At 39.2% G+C, this 24,674-nt stretch overlaps 1 protein-coding gene across 1 annotated transcript; it reads left to right on the forward strand.

The window, feature by feature from the left end:
- Nucleotides 1-1,398: 1,398 nt before the first annotated feature.
- LOC5575409 (oocyte zinc finger protein XlCOF22) lies at nucleotides 1,399-17,378 on the forward strand. The gene is made up of 4 exons (XM_001661879.2): nucleotides 1,399-2,865; nucleotides 14,614-15,090; nucleotides 15,912-16,146; nucleotides 16,213-17,378. Exons 1-4 carry the CDS (start codon nucleotides 1,564-1,566, stop codon nucleotides 16,356-16,358), a joined length of 2,160 nt encoding a protein of 719 aa, XP_001661929.2. The 5' UTR covers nucleotides 1,399-1,563; the 3' UTR covers nucleotides 16,359-17,378.
- Nucleotides 17,379-24,674: the final 7,296 nt, after the last annotated feature.

Here is a 24,674-nt window from a genome sequence, read left to right on the forward strand (position 1 = left end):
GCGGTTTGTACCGTGATGTTTCATATATCTTAACAGTGCAATTTGAATGATTGCCTGTGTTCAAAAGAAGGGTAAATCACCGATGAAAATGTAATTAGTGATAATGCCTACAATGGTTGTCCGACATTTCGCGGTAAACCATTCCGCGGTCAAACATTTCACGGTGTACCATTTCGCGGTTAGTCTCATTTTGCGGTTTACCGTCTTGCAGTGAGTACCATTTCGCGGTATGCTGTTTTGCGGTCTATACCATTTCGCGGTGTGGTTTTTCCTACGTGTTGCACTGAAAATTGTTGGCATTATCACTAATAATATTTTCATCGGTGAATTACCCTTCTCTTGAACACAGGCAGTCCTTCAAATTTCACTGGTTAGATAGATGAAACATCTCGGTCCAAACCGCGAAACGGTATTATGTATCCGGTAGAAATCAAGACCAACATTTATTTATAATTATTGTTTTCTCAGGCCCCGTGCGTCGCAGCTAATATGTGAATAGTGCACTGTGTTCATAAAAATCGTAAGAATGCAGCGCCACACTAAAAAACTGATTTCAAAATCGCGCGAGTTGAGGCGCGTCGCGAGTCTCACTGGCGCGATCCGGTTTGGTGGCGGTGCGACAATACACCGCGAAATGGTACTGACCGCGAATTGACATGCCGCCAAATGCTACTAACCGCGAAATGTCGTACCCCGAAATGACAAACCGCAAAATGGTATACCGCGAAGCGGATTACCGCAAAATGTTACACAATCGGTACTAACCGCAAAACGGTAAACCTCAGAATGATATAAACCGCGAAATGATTGACCGCGGATTGGTTTACCACGAAATGTCGGACAACCGCATAAAACGGTTTTATTCCTCATTTCCATTTATAGGTTTGTTTTTCATATTATTTTTTTTATTTATCAATAATAAAACACAAGTTTGTGCGATGAATATAGATTTATTAACATAAAATTATCCACTTCCATTCCGTTTTGACGATATTCTCGCAGAATCCATCATATCGAAACAGGAAGCTCTACTGCAGATCGTACGGCTCCAATACGCTGTACCGCAACACAACACAACAACTTGGTCTCTGTTTGGGCCGATGTGAATCGATCAAATGATAGCGGAAACGGCAATAGGCCTTTTCATGTGTCAGGTCCGCTTATGCATTTGATTACATCGGTGGAGGACCGGTGCAAACACGAGGCTGTCATTTCCATAGAAGAACTGTCAAAGTGCTTCCCGATCAGCTGATTAGGAACGTCATGTGAATAGGCCTATGATCCCCATCACTTAAACTCTTTTTGTTTTTGGATATTTTTTTCCGTTTGTGAATTTTAAGTGCGTAGGAAGTGAAGCACGTAACCGCGTGATGATCATCGCAATGATTACTGATTGCCAAAACAACAACGTTGTTCTGTCACCAGAAGTGAAAATACATTTTTGTTTGGTACGCGATCAAAAGTTTTCCCAAGTTTTCCTCAAAAAACGGCCTTTCTAGCGCTATTTATCAGCAGAAAAATGTAGAAGATTCCCATCTAACGAGTGTACGAGTGGTGAGCACAATGAATGGCCATTTCCTGCACCCGCACGGGCTCAGCTTCAACAGCGACCTGACGGCTGCCACAATCGCAGCTGTTCCGCTCGGTGATGGTTCCGGAGAGCCACAATCCGGAACACCAGCAGCAGCAAGTGTGACGCTTCAGGTTCAACAACCATCAACCTCGTCGGCAGGTACGGGGAGTGCCACAGGAAATCCGAAAATCATCTATCTGGACCGGGTTTGCCGGACATGCCTGGTCGAGAAGGAAAAGGAACAGCTGAAGGATTTGTTCGAGTTTTGCCTGGACGAAACGTTGATGGCCTGTGTGAATATTACGATTGAAGAATCCGACGGATTGCCATGCCATATTTGTATGGAGTGTCTGCAGGAGGTGGAGAGGATAGTCAACTTTAGACAGATGTGTGAACGATCCGATGTGGCAATTCGGAACCTAATCGAGAAATCGGTAATAATCGAGCAGGATAGTCAAACTAAGTATGAAGTATTGAACGTTGTACTGACCGATTCCAACGGTAACACGGAAACATCCGCCGTGGTGGTTCCGATTGAAGAACTGCGTTTCCAACTAATGAATGGAGGAAGCATCAGTAATGCAGTTCCTTCGGAGGCAATCAATATTCCGATAATGGAACTCAACAATGCAGTCCAGCTATCGAACTTTGAAGAGGTGGTCAAAGCAAATAACATCGAAATAACCATTCCGAAAGACAATCTGGAAGTAGGGTTTGCCACTCCGACCGAAATGTTGGCCACGGAAACTAATTCAAATGAAATTCCATTAGAAGAAGATGCTCCTATTACGGTCAATCCAAGCGAACTTTTAAACGAACCCGCACCCACACCTCCTTTACCCGATTCCCAACCGGAAGAGCGACTGCAAGAAGAAATCGCAATAATAGAGAACCTGAAACAAGAACTGTCCGAATTTATCGGAAGTGGCTGTGCCGATATGGCAAAAGATCAAGAACTGGACGACAATGATGACGATGAAATGATTCACGTTGACTATCTAAAGGACGCTCTGACAGAAGAATACATTCAGAGTATGGAGAAGCAACTGGCCTCATCGGTAGCCCCCACAAACAATCCCGTCCAAGACCGGTTGGAGCAGGACAATTTTGACTGTTTGATAAACGACGATGAGGAACGCGTCCAAGCGGTTGGCCAACTACAGGAATGGCAAGAAGATGAGGATGAGCTGTTCAATGACGACGATGATAGTAATGGGCGACACTGCAAGGTCTGTGATATGGAGTTTGAAGATAATAGGCAGTATAGGCGACACGTTAAGAAACATTCCGAGGTGAGTATGGAGTGGTTATTTTGTTCTCAACGTTGCACACTGCTGCTGGGACAGGGACGGAATTTAGCCGGACAAAACCTCTAGCGATTCAGGGTTGATAGCAGGTCTCTAAAGTCTTCCTCATCGAACCAAAATGGTCTCTTAAGTCATTTTCTTCACTGTCAATACAGGAACAAAACTCCAGAAGCTCCAGAGAAACTTTCAGATACTCAAACGCGACTATTCTACAGATTCTTCAAAAATTTCTTCTCAGATTTTTCAAGGAAAAGCTTCAGCAATTATTAAACGCAAAGCTCCCACGCATCAACTATTTTCATTCGGTCTTCCAGCTGCATCGACCTAAAGTCCTGACAAAAACGAAGATGATGATAGTTTCGGCAGCACAGTTTACAGGGATTATGGTAACGCTTGTCCTTGAACTTGCAATCCACCGGCGGTGTTGAATGTATATAAACCGCTCCCTTTGCAGCAAGGTTTATGCGGAATTTTTCGTCCCTCCCACTGCTTCCCATCTCGTACTCCCAACTGTTCCATTCCATATTCTAAGCAAACGTTCGCTTCACACGCTACATAAACAATCAATTCCTGATATGAATTCATTGAACGGTTGGAGAGTTACCTTCTTCTTCTGTTTCTTAAAACGAATCCATTCTTGTTTATCATTAGTAGGAAGCTTATCGACTAACTGTTGAACGAGGAGAGGATTCATTGAAATTCAATGATTGAATGCTTTTTTAAATCCGCCGCCTCTTGGTGTTGGCATAGCTGATCTACAGCATTACCGAATGGAATGTAGGTGGCTAATTGATCCGAGTTTAGAGATTTCAAATTTTTTAACTCCTCCAGGTGCCATTGGAGAAGTAATTCTGGTCGCCCATACATCTGCTGTAGCTTTTTATCACATTCGGAACTGTTTTTGGAAACAACAGCTGCCCTTGAACACTCTCTAGTGCCGGACCTCTCAAGCTCTCTTGCAGACGAATCAAATTTTCGACGTTAGAAAACCCACAGGCATCACAGGGTGCCCAATATTCTAATTTACCAGAAAATGTTGGTAATTTATGAGAAATGCCGTTTCGTGTAGCAAGTTCGTTGGAGTATTCGATCTTCGCTCTTGTTTGTATGACGCCGTTCCCTTGGCAAACTTCTTGCTATATTCATTTCCCAATTCATCCACAGTTTCTTCACTAAGACTAAAGGATATTTCACTATCTGTTTCCTCCGTGCTTTCATCTTCGCATTTCTCTGTTCCATCTATTCCGCCAAATTGTACACCGTGGATTGGTTGGTCAGCTACGGTTTCCGATACCCATCTCTCTGACTGCTTCGGCCTATGGTGCCTCATATTATCCAACTCCTGCTGGACTGCATCAAAAACGTACTTGATACGACTTACGCAAATCCTTCATGCGCTCTAAATGAATCTGTTTCTTCTTTAAAATCTCCTCCAGTAGCTGTTTTTCTTGCTGTAATTATCTTTCTTGCAAATCGTTCTCTAATTCTATCCTCTGCTTTTGGAGAAATTTTTTCCAATCTCTTCGTCCTCAAAATACGTTCTTGCTGTATTTCCTCTAACTTGTCCCGTTTTTCTCGCGTCGCGATCTTAGTTAACGATCCAATGGTGGACAGAGGTCACTGTCATATTTCACACTGAATGTATTTAAGTGACTATCTCCTGATTTCTTCTTTTTCGTTTTGGTCGTTCTGGTCCTCAATGCTTGATCGTCTCGTTTCTTGTGACTTTGATAATCTTATTCCGGAAAATACCATTCTGATTCAATTGGCACTGTTCCCGTTACGTCAACGCATGAATAGTGATACCAAATTCGACAGTATTTACAATGCACTTTGCCTTCTTGCGTTTCTAATTCCAATCAGCAGGCTCCCCAATAGCCTGGGACACGGATATATGAAAAAATAGATTCTCGCTCCAGTCCACTTTTTGGATTGCATTTAGGTCCCATAACAACTGTGCAAAATTTCAAACTATATTTTAGCGCCAGCCGTTCAAAGTTTGTGTGGGATTTACTATGGGAAAACTTACTTTTGCAAAGAAAATCGCCAGAGGTCGCCCATTGTCCTCTATAAAAGCTCTGAACACAGATCTTGATAGGTATTCCTACGATGAACAACATTGCCAAAGACCGTATAGCAATCCAATGCTTGTGAAAAAAGTTATTAAGCATAGACTATCCGGTAATTTTGCCCGATTTTGTTATTATTGTTATTCCGTTACGTGTTATTCAACTTCGCCTTGCCAAAAGGTTTTCATTGAATAACTTTTTTCACAAGCGTCGGATTGCTTTGCGGTCTTCGGCAACATTCTTCATCGTAAAAATACCTATCGAGGTCTATGTTCAGAATTTTTATAGAGGTCAATGGGCGACCTGTGGCGATTTTTCTTTGTACAAGTAAGTTTTCCCATAGTGAATCCCATACAAACTTTGAACGGCTGGCGCTAAAATATAGTTTCTCCGATCAAGCTGAAATTTTGCACAGTTGTTATGGGACCTAAATGCAATTCAAGAAGTGGACTGGAGCGAGAATCTAAATTTTGTCCCACACTACTCCCCAAACACTTTTAGCGATGTTTGAAGTATGTGGCATCATGTCGCTAGATCTTCACAAATCTTGTCGAGTTAGTTATGAAGATCAACTAAGTTTTTGGAGCAGTTTTTGTAGATCGGCTCAAACTGTAAATAACTGCGACTTTCCGATCCCAATTTTACTCTAGTTCTCGCATTCGTATACCTATTAAAATTATGAAACTTTACCTTATAATTTGCAGTATGTAGTTTGATACTAAGGGATGGTACACAAATTATGTCATGCTAAATTTCAACTTTTTTGACACCTCCCCCCCCCCTTTGTCACGTTTTTTGTATGAGTCCTCCGATTTTTTTGTAAGACTTGTCACGCTTGGCTTGACCACCTCCCCCCCCTCTAAGCGTGACGTAATTTGTGCATGACCCCTAACTGCTAATAATACTTATAATTAGGCTCACTATTTGTGACTCAATGTGACTATTTGGGATTCAATTTATAGATTTCTCTCAGTAATATTGGCTTTGTGCACTGTTCCTACTTCGATCACCTATTGGATATGGAATTCTGCGAATTTCACTACCTATTTGTCCTTCGCTATAGACTGGTGCAGATACTGTAATTCTATCGGTACAGGAACTGCAAATAATGTGTAAAAACATTGATTAAGCAAAATTACAATCAAAATATCTTTTTAACTCACTTTTATTTACAGAAGAACCAACTGTTAATTAATTTTCATAAAATGTTTGATCCGATACTGACTTGGGTCTGATCTGATTTGATGGTTGACGTTCATGAGTTCATTTTTAATATCGGGGTTATGTGTAAAACAACATAGATTTTTGCTATGTGGATTTACACACATTTTTGATGTATAATATTGAGCTCATCTATATAGTTTTGATGTGTGAGATTAATCTTAATTAATAAGTGTCGAGACACAAGTAATGCAATTTTTGCAGTGTAGTGTTGGACAAGATTGATAAAAACTATGATGTAACTGAATCGATTCATATTTGAACTGTCAAATCAATTCACCGATTCAATCGAATCCTTTGAATCGCTGTTTCTAAATCGATTCGATGTATAGGAATGCTTGAAATTTAAGCACCCCAATTAAGACCTAATGCATTTGCATTCAATTTGGAATAAGTTTCAACTGATCCACTCTTGAAATTCAATGAACACTTCAAAGCTAATTCGAAATTTGAGATTTGATTTTGTTAATTCAACCCTAAGTGATATACTCATAATGTATCAAATCGAAAAATCGAATTAAAAACCATTCACTTGAATTTAGATGGACTAAACATCAATTCAACATCGATTTATAGGATTTCAACTAAACAGCTCGAAGATTATTGTCGATTATTAGTGTCAAAGTAACATTAGGTGTTTATTTATTGATGCTTTGACACTACTAACAATTCGAATTTGTAATTTGGGATATTCTATCAAGATATACATACAGATATGTTGATTATCTGCGTTATAGCTGTAGCTGCTTCAATTCTCATCGTAGGCTAACCCTTCTTGTAATCAAAGGCTGTTCTTTTAAGTCATATTGCTCTCATAATTAATGACATTGAACTTACTGATACTGAGTTAGATATTTTAAGACAGGATTGTTGGCATTATGAATTTTACTCGTTTCATAAGCGATTTAAACTTATTGAAAAAACAGGCACTATCCGTTTATTTGCATAAATTGGCCGGTAGTCATTTTAACTTAGGCAGGGACAGGGATTTACAAATGTGGGGGCCCCGGGGCCAGAGTCTTGTAGGTGTCTTTTCACCAGAAAATAATGTTGATGCTCTTCTCATTAATAATTTTCCCCATTACTTTTGTGCCTTATGTTTTATATGAGGTTCTAATTACCAGATGTTAAATTTGAACCGCTTAAACCCCTTAACCGCAATTTTAGATCAATGGGTGTAAGTGACGAAACGTACTTGTAAGAAAAACGGTGTTAAAGTTTTTCAACAGTATTCATGACACGGTAAAAAGTTAGAAACCGTTCCTCCCCAATTTTGGATATTTTTGAGAATCTTAGCTAGATACCTAACTTCGGAAGTGATACATTCGATTCGCATCCAGATGCGCTATGATGCGCCCAACTTCCGAAGCATGGATACTGAGAAAAATCCGTTTTCGGCGAATTACATTTTCAAATGATTGATCGAGCTTAAAATATTTTACTCCGTGCAAATTGTCTTCTTCTCCTTCTTCTTCTTCTTGGCATTACGTCCTTTCTCTGTCCCAGACGCCTGCTTCTTAGCGTAGTGTTCTAAGAGCACTTCCACAGTTATTAACTGAGAGCTTTCTTTGTCTTAGTTGCTGTTTTCGCATACGGATATCGTGTGGCAGGTACGATGATAATCTATGTCCAGGGAAGTCAAGGAAATTTCCATTACGAAAAGATCCTGGACCAACCGGGAGTCGAACCCAGACACCTTCAGCATGGCTTTGCTTTGTAGCCGCGGACTCTAACCACTCGGATAAGGAAGGCCAACGCAAATTGTATGAGAGTTTAAAAACATGCCAATCTTCCACTAATTGTTATGTTTTTGAGACAGAAAAACCTCCTGGAAAGCTTGAAACAGTTTAATATTCCAGTACACCTAACTCAAAATCGATCAATATGTCGCTTTTACTTACTTTGGGCCCTCAATTATAATTCAATATAACTTATTTGAAATGTATGAAATTGATGTCGTATTTGTTCTTTCAAATTCAACATGTGAACAATGTGAACATATTCGTCACAGTAATCCAGCATTTTTTTCATTTTTATTAATTTTTGGATTTATGTAAAAGAGTACTAAACAAAATTCTTAGAAACAAACAAAAACTGAATCTCTCAGATCCAAACTAATAGATCAAATGTAGGTACTGCACACTACAGAAAAGCCTTAAAATAATTTAGATTTCAGCCAAGGGATTAAACTAATTTCAAATTAGAAACCTTCAGAGGCGTCCCGTGAGGAATTTGATTACCTGTGCACTGACTCGCACAAACCGTCTTATTATCAACACCTTAAAATGTAATTTCCAATACTGTATGCAATCTTGAAGTGTCTGGAAGCTTTTATATTTGTTGCTCATTGGACGTGTTTTTTGTTTGATTTCTTCGTTTCAATCACTAGTTGTAAGTTTTAAGAATTTTGGATGATTTCAATATACAATGTTTAGGGACAAGGAAAATTCTCAAAATTTCGCTGATACCAAGGTGATGAAAGAAAAATTTTGCGTAATAATCGCGGTCCCATAGTTTGATAATATTTGACATAAAAATGATTTATACGCGAAAATTTCAAGCATTTTTCGTATTTTGCGAACTGATATCATATAATCATATATCATATTGTGTATTTCTTTCACTACTGGACTGCGAAGTGCGGCTTCATAAGTGCGAAAATGCAAATAAAAGTGCGGGATTGCATCGAATCATGTTGGTATCTTCAGAGCACTTATTCGTTGGACTGTGAGGCATAACCCCGCTGAAGACACCGACTCGATTTGCTACAATCGCGCACTTTTATTAGCATTTTCGCACTTGTAAAAACTTCTGCGATAGTCCAGTGGTGAAAGAAATGCGCAATATTATCAATACAAAATTTAAAGCAAGAAGAAAGACGTTTAACTTGAAACTAAACGATTAGCACATTTTTTTTATATGAAACTCGGCTTGCAAATAAAAAAACCATTCTTATGAGCAAAAATCTGAACTTTTCTGAGATTATCATATAAACCTTCAGAATTCAACTATTTACGAGTTATTTTCCAAGTTTCGCGATGAAGGATAAATTCCGTGGATTTCGTGGCTTTCGCGAAATTCCGAATCTCCTTTATTCCTAACGTTGTTATTCTATATAATAATTCTTATTATTTACAGCTTGTCAATTGTATCACGATATCTTAGCTTTTTGGCGCTGTCCAGCGCTGGTACATCCACAGTTAAAAATAATGATGTAAACTTCATTTATGCCATGTAAACATGACGTCATGTAAATTTAAATCTGAAATCATGTAAAAATGTGTTATATGTCATGTAATCACTCAGGATCCTGCTGGATTACATGACACATAATTGAAGTTTACATGACATATCATGTAAATATCCATGATATTCCACGCTCCAATTATGTGCATTATATGTCTCAGAAATTTACACGTTTCGTTCGAACTGTGTCTCTTTGTATACTTTTGTTGATACATCAAAGCTTTTAAGTGAAATGATGACTGACTGTTGAACGCTGAAACCCACTTTATGAGCAAGAAACACTATATTCACACATAGTTTATGAATCTATTCAAAGCCACATAAATTTTGTATATTTAATAAGATAAAACATAATCAATTTGGCCAATATGTTTATAACATCTAGTTTTGGTTCCAATCAATATTGCGCCTACTATCGCGCGACACCTGGAAGCTCCATGCAACATACATACACACAAAGCATGTATGGCGTTGACGCTTTCTCTTCTAACAGCAGACGTCGAGACGCCAGTTGCGCGCGCTTTTTCAATTCTTGCAAACCAATGCGAGCGTCATGGGCAATTTCTCTCTCGGGTGCACAAATTGGAGTGAACCATATTTTACCTATACAATGCCACTGTTGCTCTAGAAATGCCAATACAAATGCACATTCCTGCTGTGTCCATACACGCTATTTTCGTGCACAAGAAAGAGTGCACGGCTGAAAAGAACATTCTCTGCAATACGATGGAGACGCATGGCAGTTTGTCTTGTTTGCTTTGCTGTTTCGCTTGCTGGTTGAACAAGACCATGGGGGGGAGAATCAAACGGTTTGTTCACTGAGGGCGATGCACCAATTGAAGGTGAAGAAATCAAACAACATTTTCAAGCAACTACACATTATGAATGTTGGAAGTATTGAGAATTATAATATATATTTAATTTGTTAGTTTGAAATCTTTGACTGTGCAGTGCACCAAGTGCACCTTAGGACGAGACGCCACTGGAAACCTTAAATTTTTCAAATATTTGGATGTGAAAAGTTGGCACCATTTCATCGGTTTCTAATAATTCTCAAATGTTTAACAATAATTTTTTAAGTTGTATTTTGTGAGGGCCCCTAAATTGTGGGGGCTTAGACCCCCCGTAAATACGGCCCAGGGCAGGGATGTCAGTTTCCTAGAAGACTCATAGTCGCACTCTACACTCTAACGTAGAGTAAAGTGGGGCAAACTTATCTTTTCAAGCTCAATTCAAAACAAATGTTATAAATGTTATGATGGTTAAAAAGCTATTCAAATAAAGGACTTCCACTCTCAACTATCATATAAACCAGTTGAAATTTGGGTAATTTAAGCGATTTGTTGGTTTTAGACGTGCATCTTGTATTTTTTTGGTAGCATACAGTCATTCATACTCGATGAGTCGATATCTAAAGAGACCATCGACTCATGGAAGTTCCGTGAGTCGGTATCGAGGCATGGAACATTGACTCGTGGAGGTTTCACAATATATTGACCATTGCAATTTCCAATGAGAAAAATAGGTTTCTGCTTAGTCCCCTTATTTTCCATACAATTACGTAATTAATGGACAACCCCTAACACACTAAAGATCCTCGAAAAGTTATTGTAAAAACTTGCAACTTTTTGAGTGAAGTGATGTTAAAAGTGATGATTGTTATCGAATTTGACTGACACATAGCGTATGAATCTAAAAAAATACAATTTTGACGTAAATAGTACAGGACATGGGTCTTCCTTAGCCGAGTGGTTAGAGTCCGCGGCTACAAAGCAAAGCCATGCTGACGATGTCTGGGTTCGATTCCCGGTCGGTCCAGGATCTTTTCGTAATGGAAATTTCCTTGACTTCCCTGGGCAAAGAGTAGGGGAACTGTGGGTAAAATCAACAGGGGGGGTAAAATGAACAGGTTTGTGTTTTACGGTAATTACGCTATAAATCTATGCAAAACATAGCACCATCCTTAATCCTCAGACTAAGAAACTATTTCGACAACTCTAGCGCGATCTAGAACTGTCAAAAGCTGGAAAAGTAAACAAAAACAAAATACGCCTCTCCGTTTACTCATATGATGTAAATTTTCACTCGTGGAATTTAAGGTTTTTATGACTAAAACCATCAATAATCTATTGAGCTGCGCAGTACATCATATCTTTAAGGTATTCATGATAAGTAGACGGAAATTGAAAGCATTTTTATCTTCTAAATTCTTAGAACAAATGATTTGATTATGTTGATTCTTCGGGGGTAAAATGAACCACTCGAGATGGGGGTAATATGAACACCATGGTAGGGCAAATACTACCGGATTTTATTTCAAATGCCGAGAGTTTCCGGAGAAAATACAAAGACAGACATGGACAGCCATCCAAATGGTCGCAGCTAAACATTCCATCGATTCCGGAATGTCTGTGAGATACGCATTGATCATGTACCAGATACCGAGAAACAAGCCGCAACTCGTTCAATTTGAATGGTGTTCATTTTACCCCCACTGCATGTTCATTTTACCCCCAGTATATGTTCATATTACCCCCATTGTATGTTCATATTACCCCCAAGTGTATGTTCATATTACCTTCGTTACATGTTCATTTTACCCACATGTTTGAAACATTGACTCTGTGGAAAGAAATTTTCAAAGTTCACGGAGAACAAAATATAGTGTTCGTAATCATTTTTCCGGTCAATTTAACTATATTTTAAGGTTAATTTGGAGATAACTAAACATATAGTTGAATTGACAGTATATTGTTAAACATAACCATACCATATAGTTGTTGACAACTATATTTTTGATTGAATTTACAAACGTCAAACGTCAAAATTTAACTATATTTTAGTTGACTCAAAGTGAATTTTATTGAGTTTACAATATTTTGCAATGTTTACTCAGCATTTTGTTCTGCTTTATCAACATATCTGAAAAGATTCGGTGCTGCTTTATCGATCTAAAAAAAACATTGCAAAAATGAAAACAAAGGGCGAGTCGACAAACTTGATATGTGATCTCCTGTGTGAAAGGTGGTCATCTTAGCACCTACACTATTCCTTGCAAGTTAGAAGTTAGTAGATTTGTGAGCAAGACTTGAAGTCTAGGGAGGTGAATGTTTCCCAATAGTGATAATTATCAAAATTATAATTGTTATAAGTACAAGTGGATAGCTCAATCAAAGAAGTGTGTGTATTTGATTTGACGTTAATTTAGTGTTGGCGTAAGTAAATTTAATTTCGAAACAACTATTTGTGCGTAAGTAAAAGTAATTGACAGGATTGTAATCTTAACATACAGAAATTCTTCTGCGTGTTATAATAATGTTGATAAAATGCTATTTCCATCACAATATTTCAACTTATTACATTGCATAAACATCGTTCTTTAATTCTGAGCCATTGAAAAAGAATCTGGCAGCTTCATAAGCAAGAAAACAAGAAAACTGCTTAGGGTGTTCATTTTACCCCCAGTTCCCCTATAATGGTACCTGTCACACGATGTACGAATCCGAAAATGGCACCTTTGGCAAAGAAAGCTCTTAGTTGATAACTGTGGAAGTGCTCATAAGAACACTAAGCTGAGAAGCAGGCTCTGTCCCAGTAAGAACATTAATGCCAAGAAGAAGAAAAAGTACATGTAATGGAAAGTTCTAGTATTTTTTACATTTTTACCAGACCTTTGTATGAAGTCCTTGAACTTTGATGTTTTCGATAACTTGTCGTATTTTTTAACGTTCTAAAACACTTCTGCAGACACGTAAGCTCTAGGACACGCAATGAAAAGGTTTGTATTGCAGCGCCACCTATGCGACGAAATTTCCAATGAACTTTTACTATCAAAATAGAGAGAAAATAATATCAACATAAATCTCCGGATACACTACCGTGGACGTACCGTATTTGACGCGGTTAAAATAAATTTGAATTCAAACATTTGTCAAATCGTCAAAATCAATCCGATTTTGTTTAAATTCAGTAAAAATCAGTAAACTATATAGTACGTCATACTATTAGGGGGAAGGAGGTGTTCTGCAAGATATGACGATTCGTAGAGTAAAGTGGGGCAAAAGTTCGAGTGGGGTAAGAGTTTCTTTTAAAGATTTCTAGCTCAATTCAAAACAAATCTTATAAATGTCATGATGGTTCGAATGCTATTCAAGTAAAAGACTTTCACTCCAAATATTATAAAAATCGATTGAGATTTGGAAAAGTTATGGCTATTTGTTGTTTTTCGATGTGAATATTGTTATTTTTGGTCAAACTTTCGTTGCATGGAACCAATTGAAGATAAAATCTTTTTCAATATTTTATGTAAGGGCGTTTCTAGGCCTATCATAAGGTTGATTTGAGGTGTATTAGTTTTTGCGTAAATGCTTGAAAACAATTTTTGGCCCATAGTGGGGTAAAAGTTCGAATCAGCGGGGCAAAAGTTCGACCCATGTATAAAATCACGGAACAATTTTCAAATTGCCTTAAGTCCACATTTTATCTTCAAATTTAGTTAAATTTGTCTGATCATGTGAAAACTTACACCAAAATTTTACATTTCCACTTAGTTTTGCGAAAAACTGCTATTTTTGAGTATATTACAATTAACCCAATTTTGGGCAATTTTTGATGAAAATTTAGTGTGTATTTTCCGGCAAACTTAAGTTGCCTGCTGGTGTAAAGTATGCCTGTCATGAAAGGATCGATATTTTGTGTTTTAGACAACGAACTTTTGCTCCACACTATATTCGAACTCTTGCCCCATCGGTGGGGCAAAAGTTCGTTTAAGACAATCAATTTTGAAACTGTTATAACTAAAAATGGGTAAATATGTTGACACAAGTTTGTTCAGCAAAATTATGGTCAATATGTTGAAGGTTCACTGTATGGTATTTGTTTTGTTTTAACTGCTCTTGTTGTCCTAGAAACTTTGATTATACCACTAAGGTCGAACTTTTGCCCCACCTTACTCTACACATTATTTGAAGGTTGCATATAAAAAGAGTGGCGTAGGGCGAATGGGAGAGGTTGTTATATAAAATAATATGTTTAATTTGTTTACCGGCATATCGGTCTATTTTGCTCGAAGTAAGAGGGAGGATGGAGAAGAAAGCAATGAATAATAGATGGATAGAGGTTTTGTCTGGTTAAATTCTATTCCTGGGCCCAGTGTGATGAATTGTATCTAATTATGTTTGTTCATGTTATATTCCAGAAGCGTTACGAATGTGAATACTGCCAGCGACGATTTGCCGAACAGTCACTATTGAGGAATCATATCCTTCGCCATACTGGAGAGAAAGCGCACGTGTGTGAAGTTTGCAATTCGCGTTTTTATGAAAAGAACCTGCTGAATCTACACATGCGAACCCATGGCGAAGAGAGGCCCTTCGTCTGTGATACCTGCGGAAAGCGATTTAAAACGAAAAGTTTGCTCAACACTCACACCAAGATTCACACCGGGGAAAAATCCCATGTGTGTTCCGTCTGTGGAAAAGGGTTCACCTTGTCGTGGCAGTTGAAGGCCCACACCAGAACGCACACCAATGAAAGACCGTTCGAGTGTCCGTACTGTCACAAGCGGTTCAACCAGAATGGAAATCTCATAATACACATCCGGATACACACGGGGGAGCGACCGTTTCAGTGCTCGCTCTGCGAGAAGGCATATCCCAGTCAGGGAGAACTTAGTGTAAGTATCTTTGCTTTTGTGTAATTATTTTTATTTTTTGTCAAAATCCGTCCGTTGTTACCAATGAGAATATATACCAAGGTGTGGAAGAAGAAGCAGTGGCTATGTATTAGTAATGAGAAAAAACGTAAACAAAAATAACTACGTCACTAATTTACACGGCTTCTTATGGGAGCTCACTCGCTGGTAGTTGTGAAACATTTTGCACCATACACGGATGTCACGCACACTACATGTCTCTTCCACACCTCGGTATATATTTTCATTGCGTTGTTACATCTACATTGAACATTTGAATGTGAATTCGCGTATTAGGAATACCTGGTCAACAAACTGGGAACTCTATATTGAATAGGTTGTGAATAAATTACATGAATACTCTCTGTCGAATGGAAATCCAAGTGATTTAGATGCTACCGTTGATACTGCAACATCCTACATTATGAAAGAGGAACTCAGCACAAAAAATACTGGAATAGTTTGAATTTATTTCGTTAAACAAAAGTAAAGGTACCTACTCTACTAAACCATTTCCAAGGGTGGCAAGTTTTTAAAAAAAAATTGTCAAGCAGATTTACAGTCTCTTGGTTAGATCGTTTGCTGGCCACTGCCTACTCAACTATTGCATGTCAAAGATTCAGTGTGCTGACTTATTTGTGTGTAATAGTTGTACGGAATATCGTATCATCTGATACGGCGGAGAACGCGTTATTTAAAATACAACGGCCAACTATAATTTCATTTAAACATCAAATATGTTAATCCTTCGCTGATTCACAATTGTATAAGCGTGTTATAAAATTCTTTATTTCATTCTCCAGAGCCATATGCGTCAGCACACAGGGGAGAAAAAGGCGAAGAATTACAGCTGCACGGTCTGCGGGAAAGCTTTCGCCAGCAATGGAGATCTCAAGATTCACATGCGAACCCACACGAAGGAAAAACCATACACCTGCCAGATGTGTGGAAAGAGCTTCATGCTGCATGTGCACCTGACGGTTCACATGCGCTCGCACACTGGAGAAAAACCTTTCGCTTGCACACTCTGTGAAAAGGGTAAGTAGAATCGATAACAAAATTGAAGAATATAAACGTGACTAATATATTTTTTGATATCCATAGCATTCGCCACCAACTTCCAGCTAAAGAATCATACCTACGTGCATACCGGAGAGAAAAACTTTGCCTGCGACGTGTGCAACCGCAGGTTCAGTAGTTTGGCAAATCGCAATACGCACCGAAAGACGCACGATAGAAAAATTTCCTGACAAAAGTACATGTTCATAGGCTAAGAACTTACGGCTGCTGCATCAGTTCGAGTATTATATTTTAAAAAGAAACCGCAAAGAACTGCTGCTGTTGTAAAAACTTAAGGTTAAGACTCTGCTAGTACAAGACATTATTACAGCTACTTAATCAATATATGCCAATCTAAAGCGCGCAGTCTGCTGGACAAATGCAACATAAAAATTTAAGAACTATTTATAAGTAATCGTGTACCTACAAAAGCATTCTCCATAGGGTGATGCGGCCAGCTTATCAATGTTTAGCGTAGCTATAGAACTGTGTTTCATGTTGCGTATCATGGCATCAACACAGACAAACAGGCGTACTTTTCTTTAACAGTCCGCTGTTGTATTTTGTACGCCACTTGTGGAAAAACCTCGCTATTCGTTTAGCGCGGTACTCTCGACGGTGGTCAACCGTGCGACAACTGGTTTGGCTATCATTATCTACTGACCATGTTTCACGAAATAGCAATTTGTACAAGACCTAAAAAAACGTTAGTGTAAAACAATGCGCACGCCTCTAGTTTTGAAACTTCTTCTTCTTCTTCTTTCTGGCGTTACGTCCCAACTGGGACAAAGCCTGCTTCTCAGATTAGTGTTCTTATGAGCACTTCCACAGTTATTAACTGAGAGCTTTTGAAACTATGAGAGTTTGAAATGATCGTTTAGAACGTGGTCGATGGAATTTCCGTGCGCGTTATGTCTGTTTGTATGTTTGATATAAACATGTACTATTACCAGTGCTGCTTAACCCACTTAGCAATATGTATTTATTTATAACCTCTATTCAGTATCGAAGATAAAACCACGCAAATTCTTATGACTTATTTTTAATCTTACTCTGTTTCAAGATTTCAAACTGTATTTTAATCTCTCTATTGTTGAACCTATCAACATATCTTCTACCAGGTGTGTTTTATCGTAAAAATCATAAACGTGATTCAGTCTTAACAAAATCTCATTTACGGTGTATAAATAGGTTGTCCTAATGAAAATGAATTATGCGTTGAAGTTTTTCTGTGTAATTGAATAAGGAAAGAAATCTCGTTTCCAGGGCTGGTCCTATAACCAAAAATAATAGCGACTTCAGTGACGAAAATAGTAACTGTACAGTAACTTAAAAACAAGAAACATACCCAAGATAAAAGCTCAGTAATTGCAACTTTTTATATACATGGACTTGATAGATATTAGAGTTGAATCATCTGATCTGAAGATACAAATATCAAAAATTTCGCTCCTGAGACATCGTTGACATAGCATATTTAGTTTTCGTAAGATCTAACCAAGAGTTGCTAGGTATTAGTTAGATTTGCAAATATCATATTTTGGGTTTAGAAGTTTTTGGGGCAAATGTATGCACCGGTCCTCTTCTTCTTCTTCTTCTTCTTTTTTCTACTTTGGAGCCGTCATTGGGCTCCCTTGCGGTGAGGGCCAGTTGCAATGACTATATGCCCTGTATACATTACTTCCGTTGCTACAGATTCAGCTTCGTTGCTCGAACGAATTTCACAACTTCATCATATGTTTTAAGGTCTTTTTGCATAAACAGCTCTTCCAAACTCCGGTATCGACCGTCGAAACTGAACTTACACCGAATGTTGTTATATCGCGGGCAATGCAGGATATTGTGTTCTGCAGTTTCTGCCTCCTCACATAATTCACAATCCATGTCATCTGCTATTCGCATTTTTCCCAGCCAGTACTTCGAATAATTGTGACCCGTCATTAGACGATTCAGTAGTCTAATATCAGAACCCTTCATATCGACATTCACGAACCACGGTTTGTTGTCAAACTTCGGATTGATGTTGTAGAAAGTTTTACCTTTCGTTTGAGAGTACTCAACGTACCATTTTGCTGCTTCTTCGTTCTTACGTTTTTTGAAGTACTGTAATGCATCATTCGCTAGTACTTGATTTACCATCGGATTCTCATGTTGTCGGGTTCCTTGCTTCGCTAATTGGTCTGCTAACTCGTTTCCAAAAATGGAAATGTGACTCGGGATCCATTGAAAGGTAATGTTTCGCCTGGCTGCTGTTTCAATTATTTGAACCAACATCGTTTCTCCCTCTCCGCATTCCAGGACATTGCTCAACATGATGCAGGCCGATTTGGAGTCCGTATATAATACGCAATCGTCGAGGTTCATATTCTCTATGACCTGTAGGGCAACATTGATGGCAATCAATTCTGCACTTGTAATGCTGACTTCTGTTCCAAGTTTTTCAGATATCCTCTGGTTGGTAAACTCAAAATAGACCCCAATCGCACATTTCTCGCCTTCCTTGGATGCATCGGTGAAGATTTTTTTCTTGTTCTTAAATTTCCCATTCATGGCACACAGAACATATTGCTTCATACGCATTGGATTTACGTTCTGTTTGGTGCAATTCAGACCGTCTAGTGCTGGATTAATTACGATGCTGGACATGGCTTGCGGTGTGATGGCTAGTTTGATGACAGGAGATATGGCGTCGAAAATGTGTCTGTGTTCCAAGTACATCTGCTCTGCGAAGCTGTAGTCAAAGTCTGCAATCTCATTCGTGTCCACTTGTGGCAACGTAAGAAGTTGTTTGCCAACCGCCGTACATCTAGATACGTTCCTCACAATTTCCCGAGCAGCTACATACTCAAGCCTAAGACCTATTGGTTCTTGTCCGCTCAACGCCACCAATGCATTTATGGGTGTGGTTCTGGTTGTACCAGTAGCTTTTCTTAGACTTTGGTTGTTGAGTACTTCGATTTTTTTCCTGTTCGTCGGTTTTGCATTGTTGTGAACACAGCAACCGTACTCTAGGACACTTCTCACCAATCCAGTGTGAACTTTAAGCATACTCTGGGGGTGCGCACCATTTCTTATGCCTGATAATATTTTAAGCATGTTCGTCCTCTCTCGTACTTTCTCTGCTACAACTCTCAAGTGGACACCAAAACTTAATGATCGATCTATAGTTACTCCGAGGTGTTTCGCACTACGAACAGTTTCGATCAATTGATTGTTGATTCTCAGCGCCAGTTGATTATTACTCATTTGGAACAGGATTGCTTTTGTCTTTTCTGGATTGATCGTGAAGTTCAAATCTGCCGCTCTTCTTTCGAATTCGTTCAGATATTGTTGACCCTTGGAGTTTATCTCTTCTATAGATCTCCCAGCTACCAGGATGCCGAAATCATCAGCGTATTGGACCAGTATGACACCTGGTACTCTTATCTCGTGCAAAGGAAGTGTGTAAACATTGAAGAGGGTTGGTGACATCACATCCCCTTGTGGCAATCCATTACATACTGTTCTGGATACTATTTTGTCTCGCATGTGGAAATTTATTTTTCTATTTTGCAAAAAGGATATTATCCACGATTGGACTTCCGAGGGTACTTCTAAACGGGATAGCATTTCGTTTAGCTTTACTGTTTGTACCGCATTGAAAGCATTGGACAGGTCTACACATATAAGCGCAGAAATATGTTTTGCTCGCTTCTGTCGCTTAAGGTGAAACATCTCGGAATCTAAAGATGGCCGTCACAATGGCCGACTTGTGCCCCTACTCACGTTTTCAAAGGCACAAAACTGGAGAATTAGTTGGCAAACGTTTCTGATCTTCTTATTTTAAGCTTTCTGTTAGTGCACAAAGCCAAAATAAAACATTCACTGTTGTTGGATGCTTTCTTCGCTAGATTTGTGCCTTTGAAGTTTCAGTGCAATCTTAGAAGTTGATTCCAAACTGTGTCACCTTAACTTCGTTCACAACATACGATATGCAAGTGGATGTAGAAAGTCCACGCCTAAATCCAAACGAGTTGTCGGGAAAAACTTCCTTAGAGTCTAGGTGCTTTTGTAGTAATTCTAATACAGCTGTATTTGAGATTTTGGTGATAGTTGGTACCAGAGAAATAGGCCTCTTACCTTGCGGTGTAGACTGGTCCCGGCCAGGCTTCGGAATGGCAACTACCTTTATTATTTTGAGCTCATCGTTTAATGTTCCAGCATACCACATTTTGTTGATGTCTTCTAAAATAATTTTCGTTACTTCTGGTCTCAAGCTACGAAGTTCTTCGTAGCTGATTCGGTCATCTCCTGGTGCCGAAATTTTCTTTTTCGAATTCAGAATGCTGTTCCATTTGTCCAAGGTTAGTAACGGGTAGTCAACGATTTTGGTCGTAAATTGCATCGTAACTGTTTCAGATTTCCCGAAGTGAGTGTCAAGAAAGACTTCTGCCGCAGCCGTGTCGTCAAAAGCAGTCATATTTTCCTTTCGTCGAATTTTCCTTCCGGTCAGGCGGCCGATTTTAGTCCATAATTCCTTGGAGCTGGTGAATGGTCCAACTTCTTCCGGGAACTCGTCGAATTTCTTCTGCTTCTCCAACCGCTTAAGCCGCTGAAAAATTGCAGCTTTTTTCTTGAATTCTATTAAGTTCTCTTGACTCGAAACTCTGTTAAACATCCGTCTCGCTTCAGTTTTCGCTGTCCATGCCTCGTCCACCTCTGCAGACCACCAAAAACTTCGGTGTTTTTGTGTTTTTGAATCGGTTATTCTTGAAAATTTGCTTAACGCTTGATCGAAGATCTGCTATCGATCTTATTTCTGTTGCTGTTAGGGTAGCTATGTCCTTCTGTACCTGCTTCCTATTTATGTAATAAGCGGGCTTAATTTCTCTTTCCGAGGTCAGCGAGATGTTTATCGCTAGGTGGTGACTGCCAATACAATAGTCTGTTAAACCCCAAGTAATACTTGTGAATAGGTCCGTGCTGGCAAGAGTGATATCCAAAGCCGTTGCTCTTTTATTCAAGTCGAGAGGAATGAATGTTGGCGATCCATCATTGCAAATTAACATATTTGAGCTGTTTATCTGATCAATTAGAATTTCGCCTTTACCATCACATTTGTCATCACCCCATGCCTGGTGGTGTGCATTAAAATCTCCTCCCATTATCACTTTTTGATATTGGGCAGCAAAACTGAACAATTTTGAGGTGTCTTCTTTATAACCACCCGTGGTGATGGAGGGGCTTATATAAACAGACAAAAACATGACTTCTGTTGGGAGAATTTTTACACAGATCGCTTGGGTATTATCAGACAATTTTGGTAGGTCTATAGGTACGAAGTTGTATTGATTTGCTAAAAGGATACCCGCTCCGCCATACCCGTCATAACGTGACTTCAGTATGGTGTGGTATCCCGAAATTTTGTATTTGTTCGTGCTTTCCTCGCTGATATTCGACCAAACTTCTGACAGGATTGCCACCTGTATTTGGTTGCTTAAAAGAATTCTCTGAATTTCCTCTTTATTTTTATACAAACTCTGTACGTTGCCCTGAATGACCTTGAATGTCTTGATTGATTAATACCTTCTATTCCTTACAGTTGGTTCCTCACTCTTATTGACTATTGTTGACTATTCTGATTGTATACTACCGATCTGGTCAGGTTAAAATGTTTCATAGTACATTCCTTGAATTTCTGCGCTACCTCGCTAGATCCTACTTGACCCACGAAATCCGCGTAGAACGACATGAGTTCCGTTTGTCTTTTCTCCTCGGCTACTTTGACTGCAGCTTGCGCTTTTGCATTGGCGTCCTTAATAATCGTCTCCCACCTTTCTTTTTCACTTACGCTGAATGTATTATTTAGTCCAGTGCCATTCATTTTCTGGTTATATCCCTGGCTAACGATCTTATTTCTTTCCGTCGTCGTCCTGTGTGTTTCACTTGCTCCGCTGTCCATATCTCTTCGCCTCTTGACATTCTTCTTGTTCTTGTCGGCTTGTTCCTTCTCTGCTGCAATCTTTACCGCTGCCTGTATCGCCTTTCGCTCAAGGTTGGTTTTTATCCACTGATCTCTGAGGGGGTTTTTCCACTTGTAGTTATTTCCGGTTACGTTTGCAAATGATTGCTCCAATGCTGGAAACTCGTCAGCATCGCTCAGTCGTTCATACAGGTTCTCCACGACCACTGGAAACATGTCGCTTGCTTCGGTGTACGTAACACACTTCCTAGCCATCACATTCTTGATTTTTTCTTGTCGTTGTTTTTCTGGACAACCGGGGTCTAGCGTATTATGTCCCGTTTTCTTGCAGTTGGCACATTTAATCTCCTCGTTGCAGTTATCAAACTCTTCACGAGTTTCATGTTGCCTGGTGCACTTATTGCATCGACGGAATCCTCGGCAGTTTTGTTCACGATGATTGAACCGTAATTTTGGCATATCACGACTTTTTGGAAGAATGGTCGGACCGAACTTCGGCAACAGAAGATTCTTACTTGCTTCGGTAGTTCATGTGCTCGGAATGTTACGCTCACTCTTGTCGTGGGCATTCTTTCTCCTCCATTCATTTTTGTGAGTCTTCGTACACTCACAACAGGGAATTCGCTTTCGATGTCTGCCTCGATCTCTTCATCACGAATTTCCGGTGGAATCCCGGAAATCACACCAGTAACGGTCACGAGATGTCGTGGAACGTACGATTTGTACAGTCCTTCTCCTTCGTTGAGTGTTTCCATCAGTTGATTGGCCTTCATGAAACTGCTCATGAAAACCAGGATTTTGTTGTTTCCCACGTATTTCATGTCCGTAACGTATCGTCGGTATTCATTCATTCCTCTGATCATCGATCCTAAGGAGAATTTGTTAATCCTCCGATCCTTGTTCCGTAGTTCAACGTAGATCCTGTAGGGTGCACTGTGTTGGATCGTGTATGTAAAGTTTTGCTGTTGCTGGGATTCACCTCGCGTCCAGTTTCCTGACGAGCTGGTTGATGCACTGTTGTCCACTCTTTCTGGATTTTTTGTTACGTTTATTTCCGCGGCATCGCTCCAGTCTTCCATGCTACTCCCGGAATTAATATCCGGAGGATCCTTTATGCCGTCCATCTTCACACCGTTTTACGGTATTTACTTCTTAGGTGCCACCACTACCACCAGCACCTTTTTCGCTTCCAACACAAAATGGCTTCCTGTGGTAATACGGTTCAGACGACTTAATTCACTGTTTTAATCAAGTTTACCGCCCTTTTCGGAGTTTTCCACTTCGCACAATCACGAAAAACTTTTTTCTCGGTAAAGTTCTACTTCACGCAACTTTTTTAGCACTGAATAACCACCAAAATCACTGAACAGAAAAAAGCACACCTTTGCTTCGTGAAATTTTCCACTCGAATGGCACCGGTCCTCCACCGATGTAAACAAATGCATAGACGGACCTGTCACATGAAAAGGCCTATAGCTCTGTATGTTATTTCCAAGAAGTGCATTCATTTACAACATATATTTTCATGTCGCTTCTCCATGCGTAAACAAGAATCCGCATTGCTCAGGACTAAAGGCTGACTATACAAACACGACAACGGGAGGGAAACTGAAGCAAAAACAATTTAATAAAACTACTTCTGCACAAAATTCAAACAAAATAGTGTTAAAGCGGGCAACATAACCTATTCCGTCTAAATATTGGCAAAAGTAGAGGTAAAAATTTGCACTACGGGGTCCAGCACAGACAAAGAAGCTGTCATGCAGCTCCAGCTGAGCACACCATAAAAAAAGAAGTTTTTGGGGCAAATTTTAGATATAATTCTTAGATCTCTTGTCACTCTTTTACGTAGAGAAAAGAACTAGTTGGGCAATTCCTGATTTACTTTGGACTTTCTCGGCTGTCTTGTCTGAAACTTTACGATAAGGAGCACCTTAAAAAGACGCATATTGTGACCAAATATGAACTTAGTGGTTTTTAAAATCCCCGTACGAAATGAAACAAAGGTACCATAATAGGATCTTCTCGTTTTCAAACTTCCAGAGCAGAATCTCGATTAAAGAGAATCAAAGGTAGATTTACCTTCATTATGCTGTGTTTATATACCCTGTTCGTGCATTGAAATGCAGTGAACCCTTTCTTTCGACTATTTCTTGACGGAAAAAGCGTTTTTATAGAAAGTGCTTGAAAAAGTGCTGGATTTTTTGAAATCAGTTTGATTTTTTTTAGTTATTTTTCAATAATAGATTGATTGTTTATCTATTACTATTGAAACAGTTAGTTTACTATCAAAACAGTTTACTGTCGTTTGCACGTTTCACTTGGCAGTGCTTCGGCGGAGTGGACACCCGTATGCATTAGAGGTGTTGATGACGAAATGAAAAGTGATTTGTAGCTGCCTTGTCGACGATTATCAATCGGTGAGCTCGTTTCATGCTTCAGTTTCGAATGAGTGAAATATGTTCACAAACATGTTTACCGTGACAAAGATGTGAATGTTGAAAATATATATTTATTTAAAAAACAATAATTGGTTCGACTCTTC

The sequence above is a fragment of the Aedes aegypti genome, chromosome 3 (assembly GCF_002204515.2).
Source record: "Aedes aegypti strain LVP_AGWG chromosome 3, AaegL5.0 Primary Assembly, whole genome shotgun sequence".
Taxonomy (NCBI): domain Eukaryota; kingdom Metazoa; phylum Arthropoda; class Insecta; order Diptera; family Culicidae; genus Aedes; species Aedes aegypti.

What these genes read in the sequence shown, in the direction of transcription:
- LOC5575409 (XM_001661879.2), top strand. Translation starts at nt 1,564, where the DNA reads ATGAATGGCCATTTCCTGCACCCGCACGGGCTCAGCTTCAACAGCGAC. An exon ending in ACGTTAAGAAACATTCCGAG is followed by an intron (nt 2,866 to 14,613) that starts GTGAGTATGGAG and finishes GTTATATTCCAG; the next exon opens with AAGCGTTACGAATGTGAATA. An exon ending in TTGCACACTCTGTGAAAAGG is followed by an intron (nt 16,147 to 16,212) that starts GTAAGTAGAATC and finishes TGATATCCATAG; the next exon opens with CATTCGCCACCAACTTCCAG.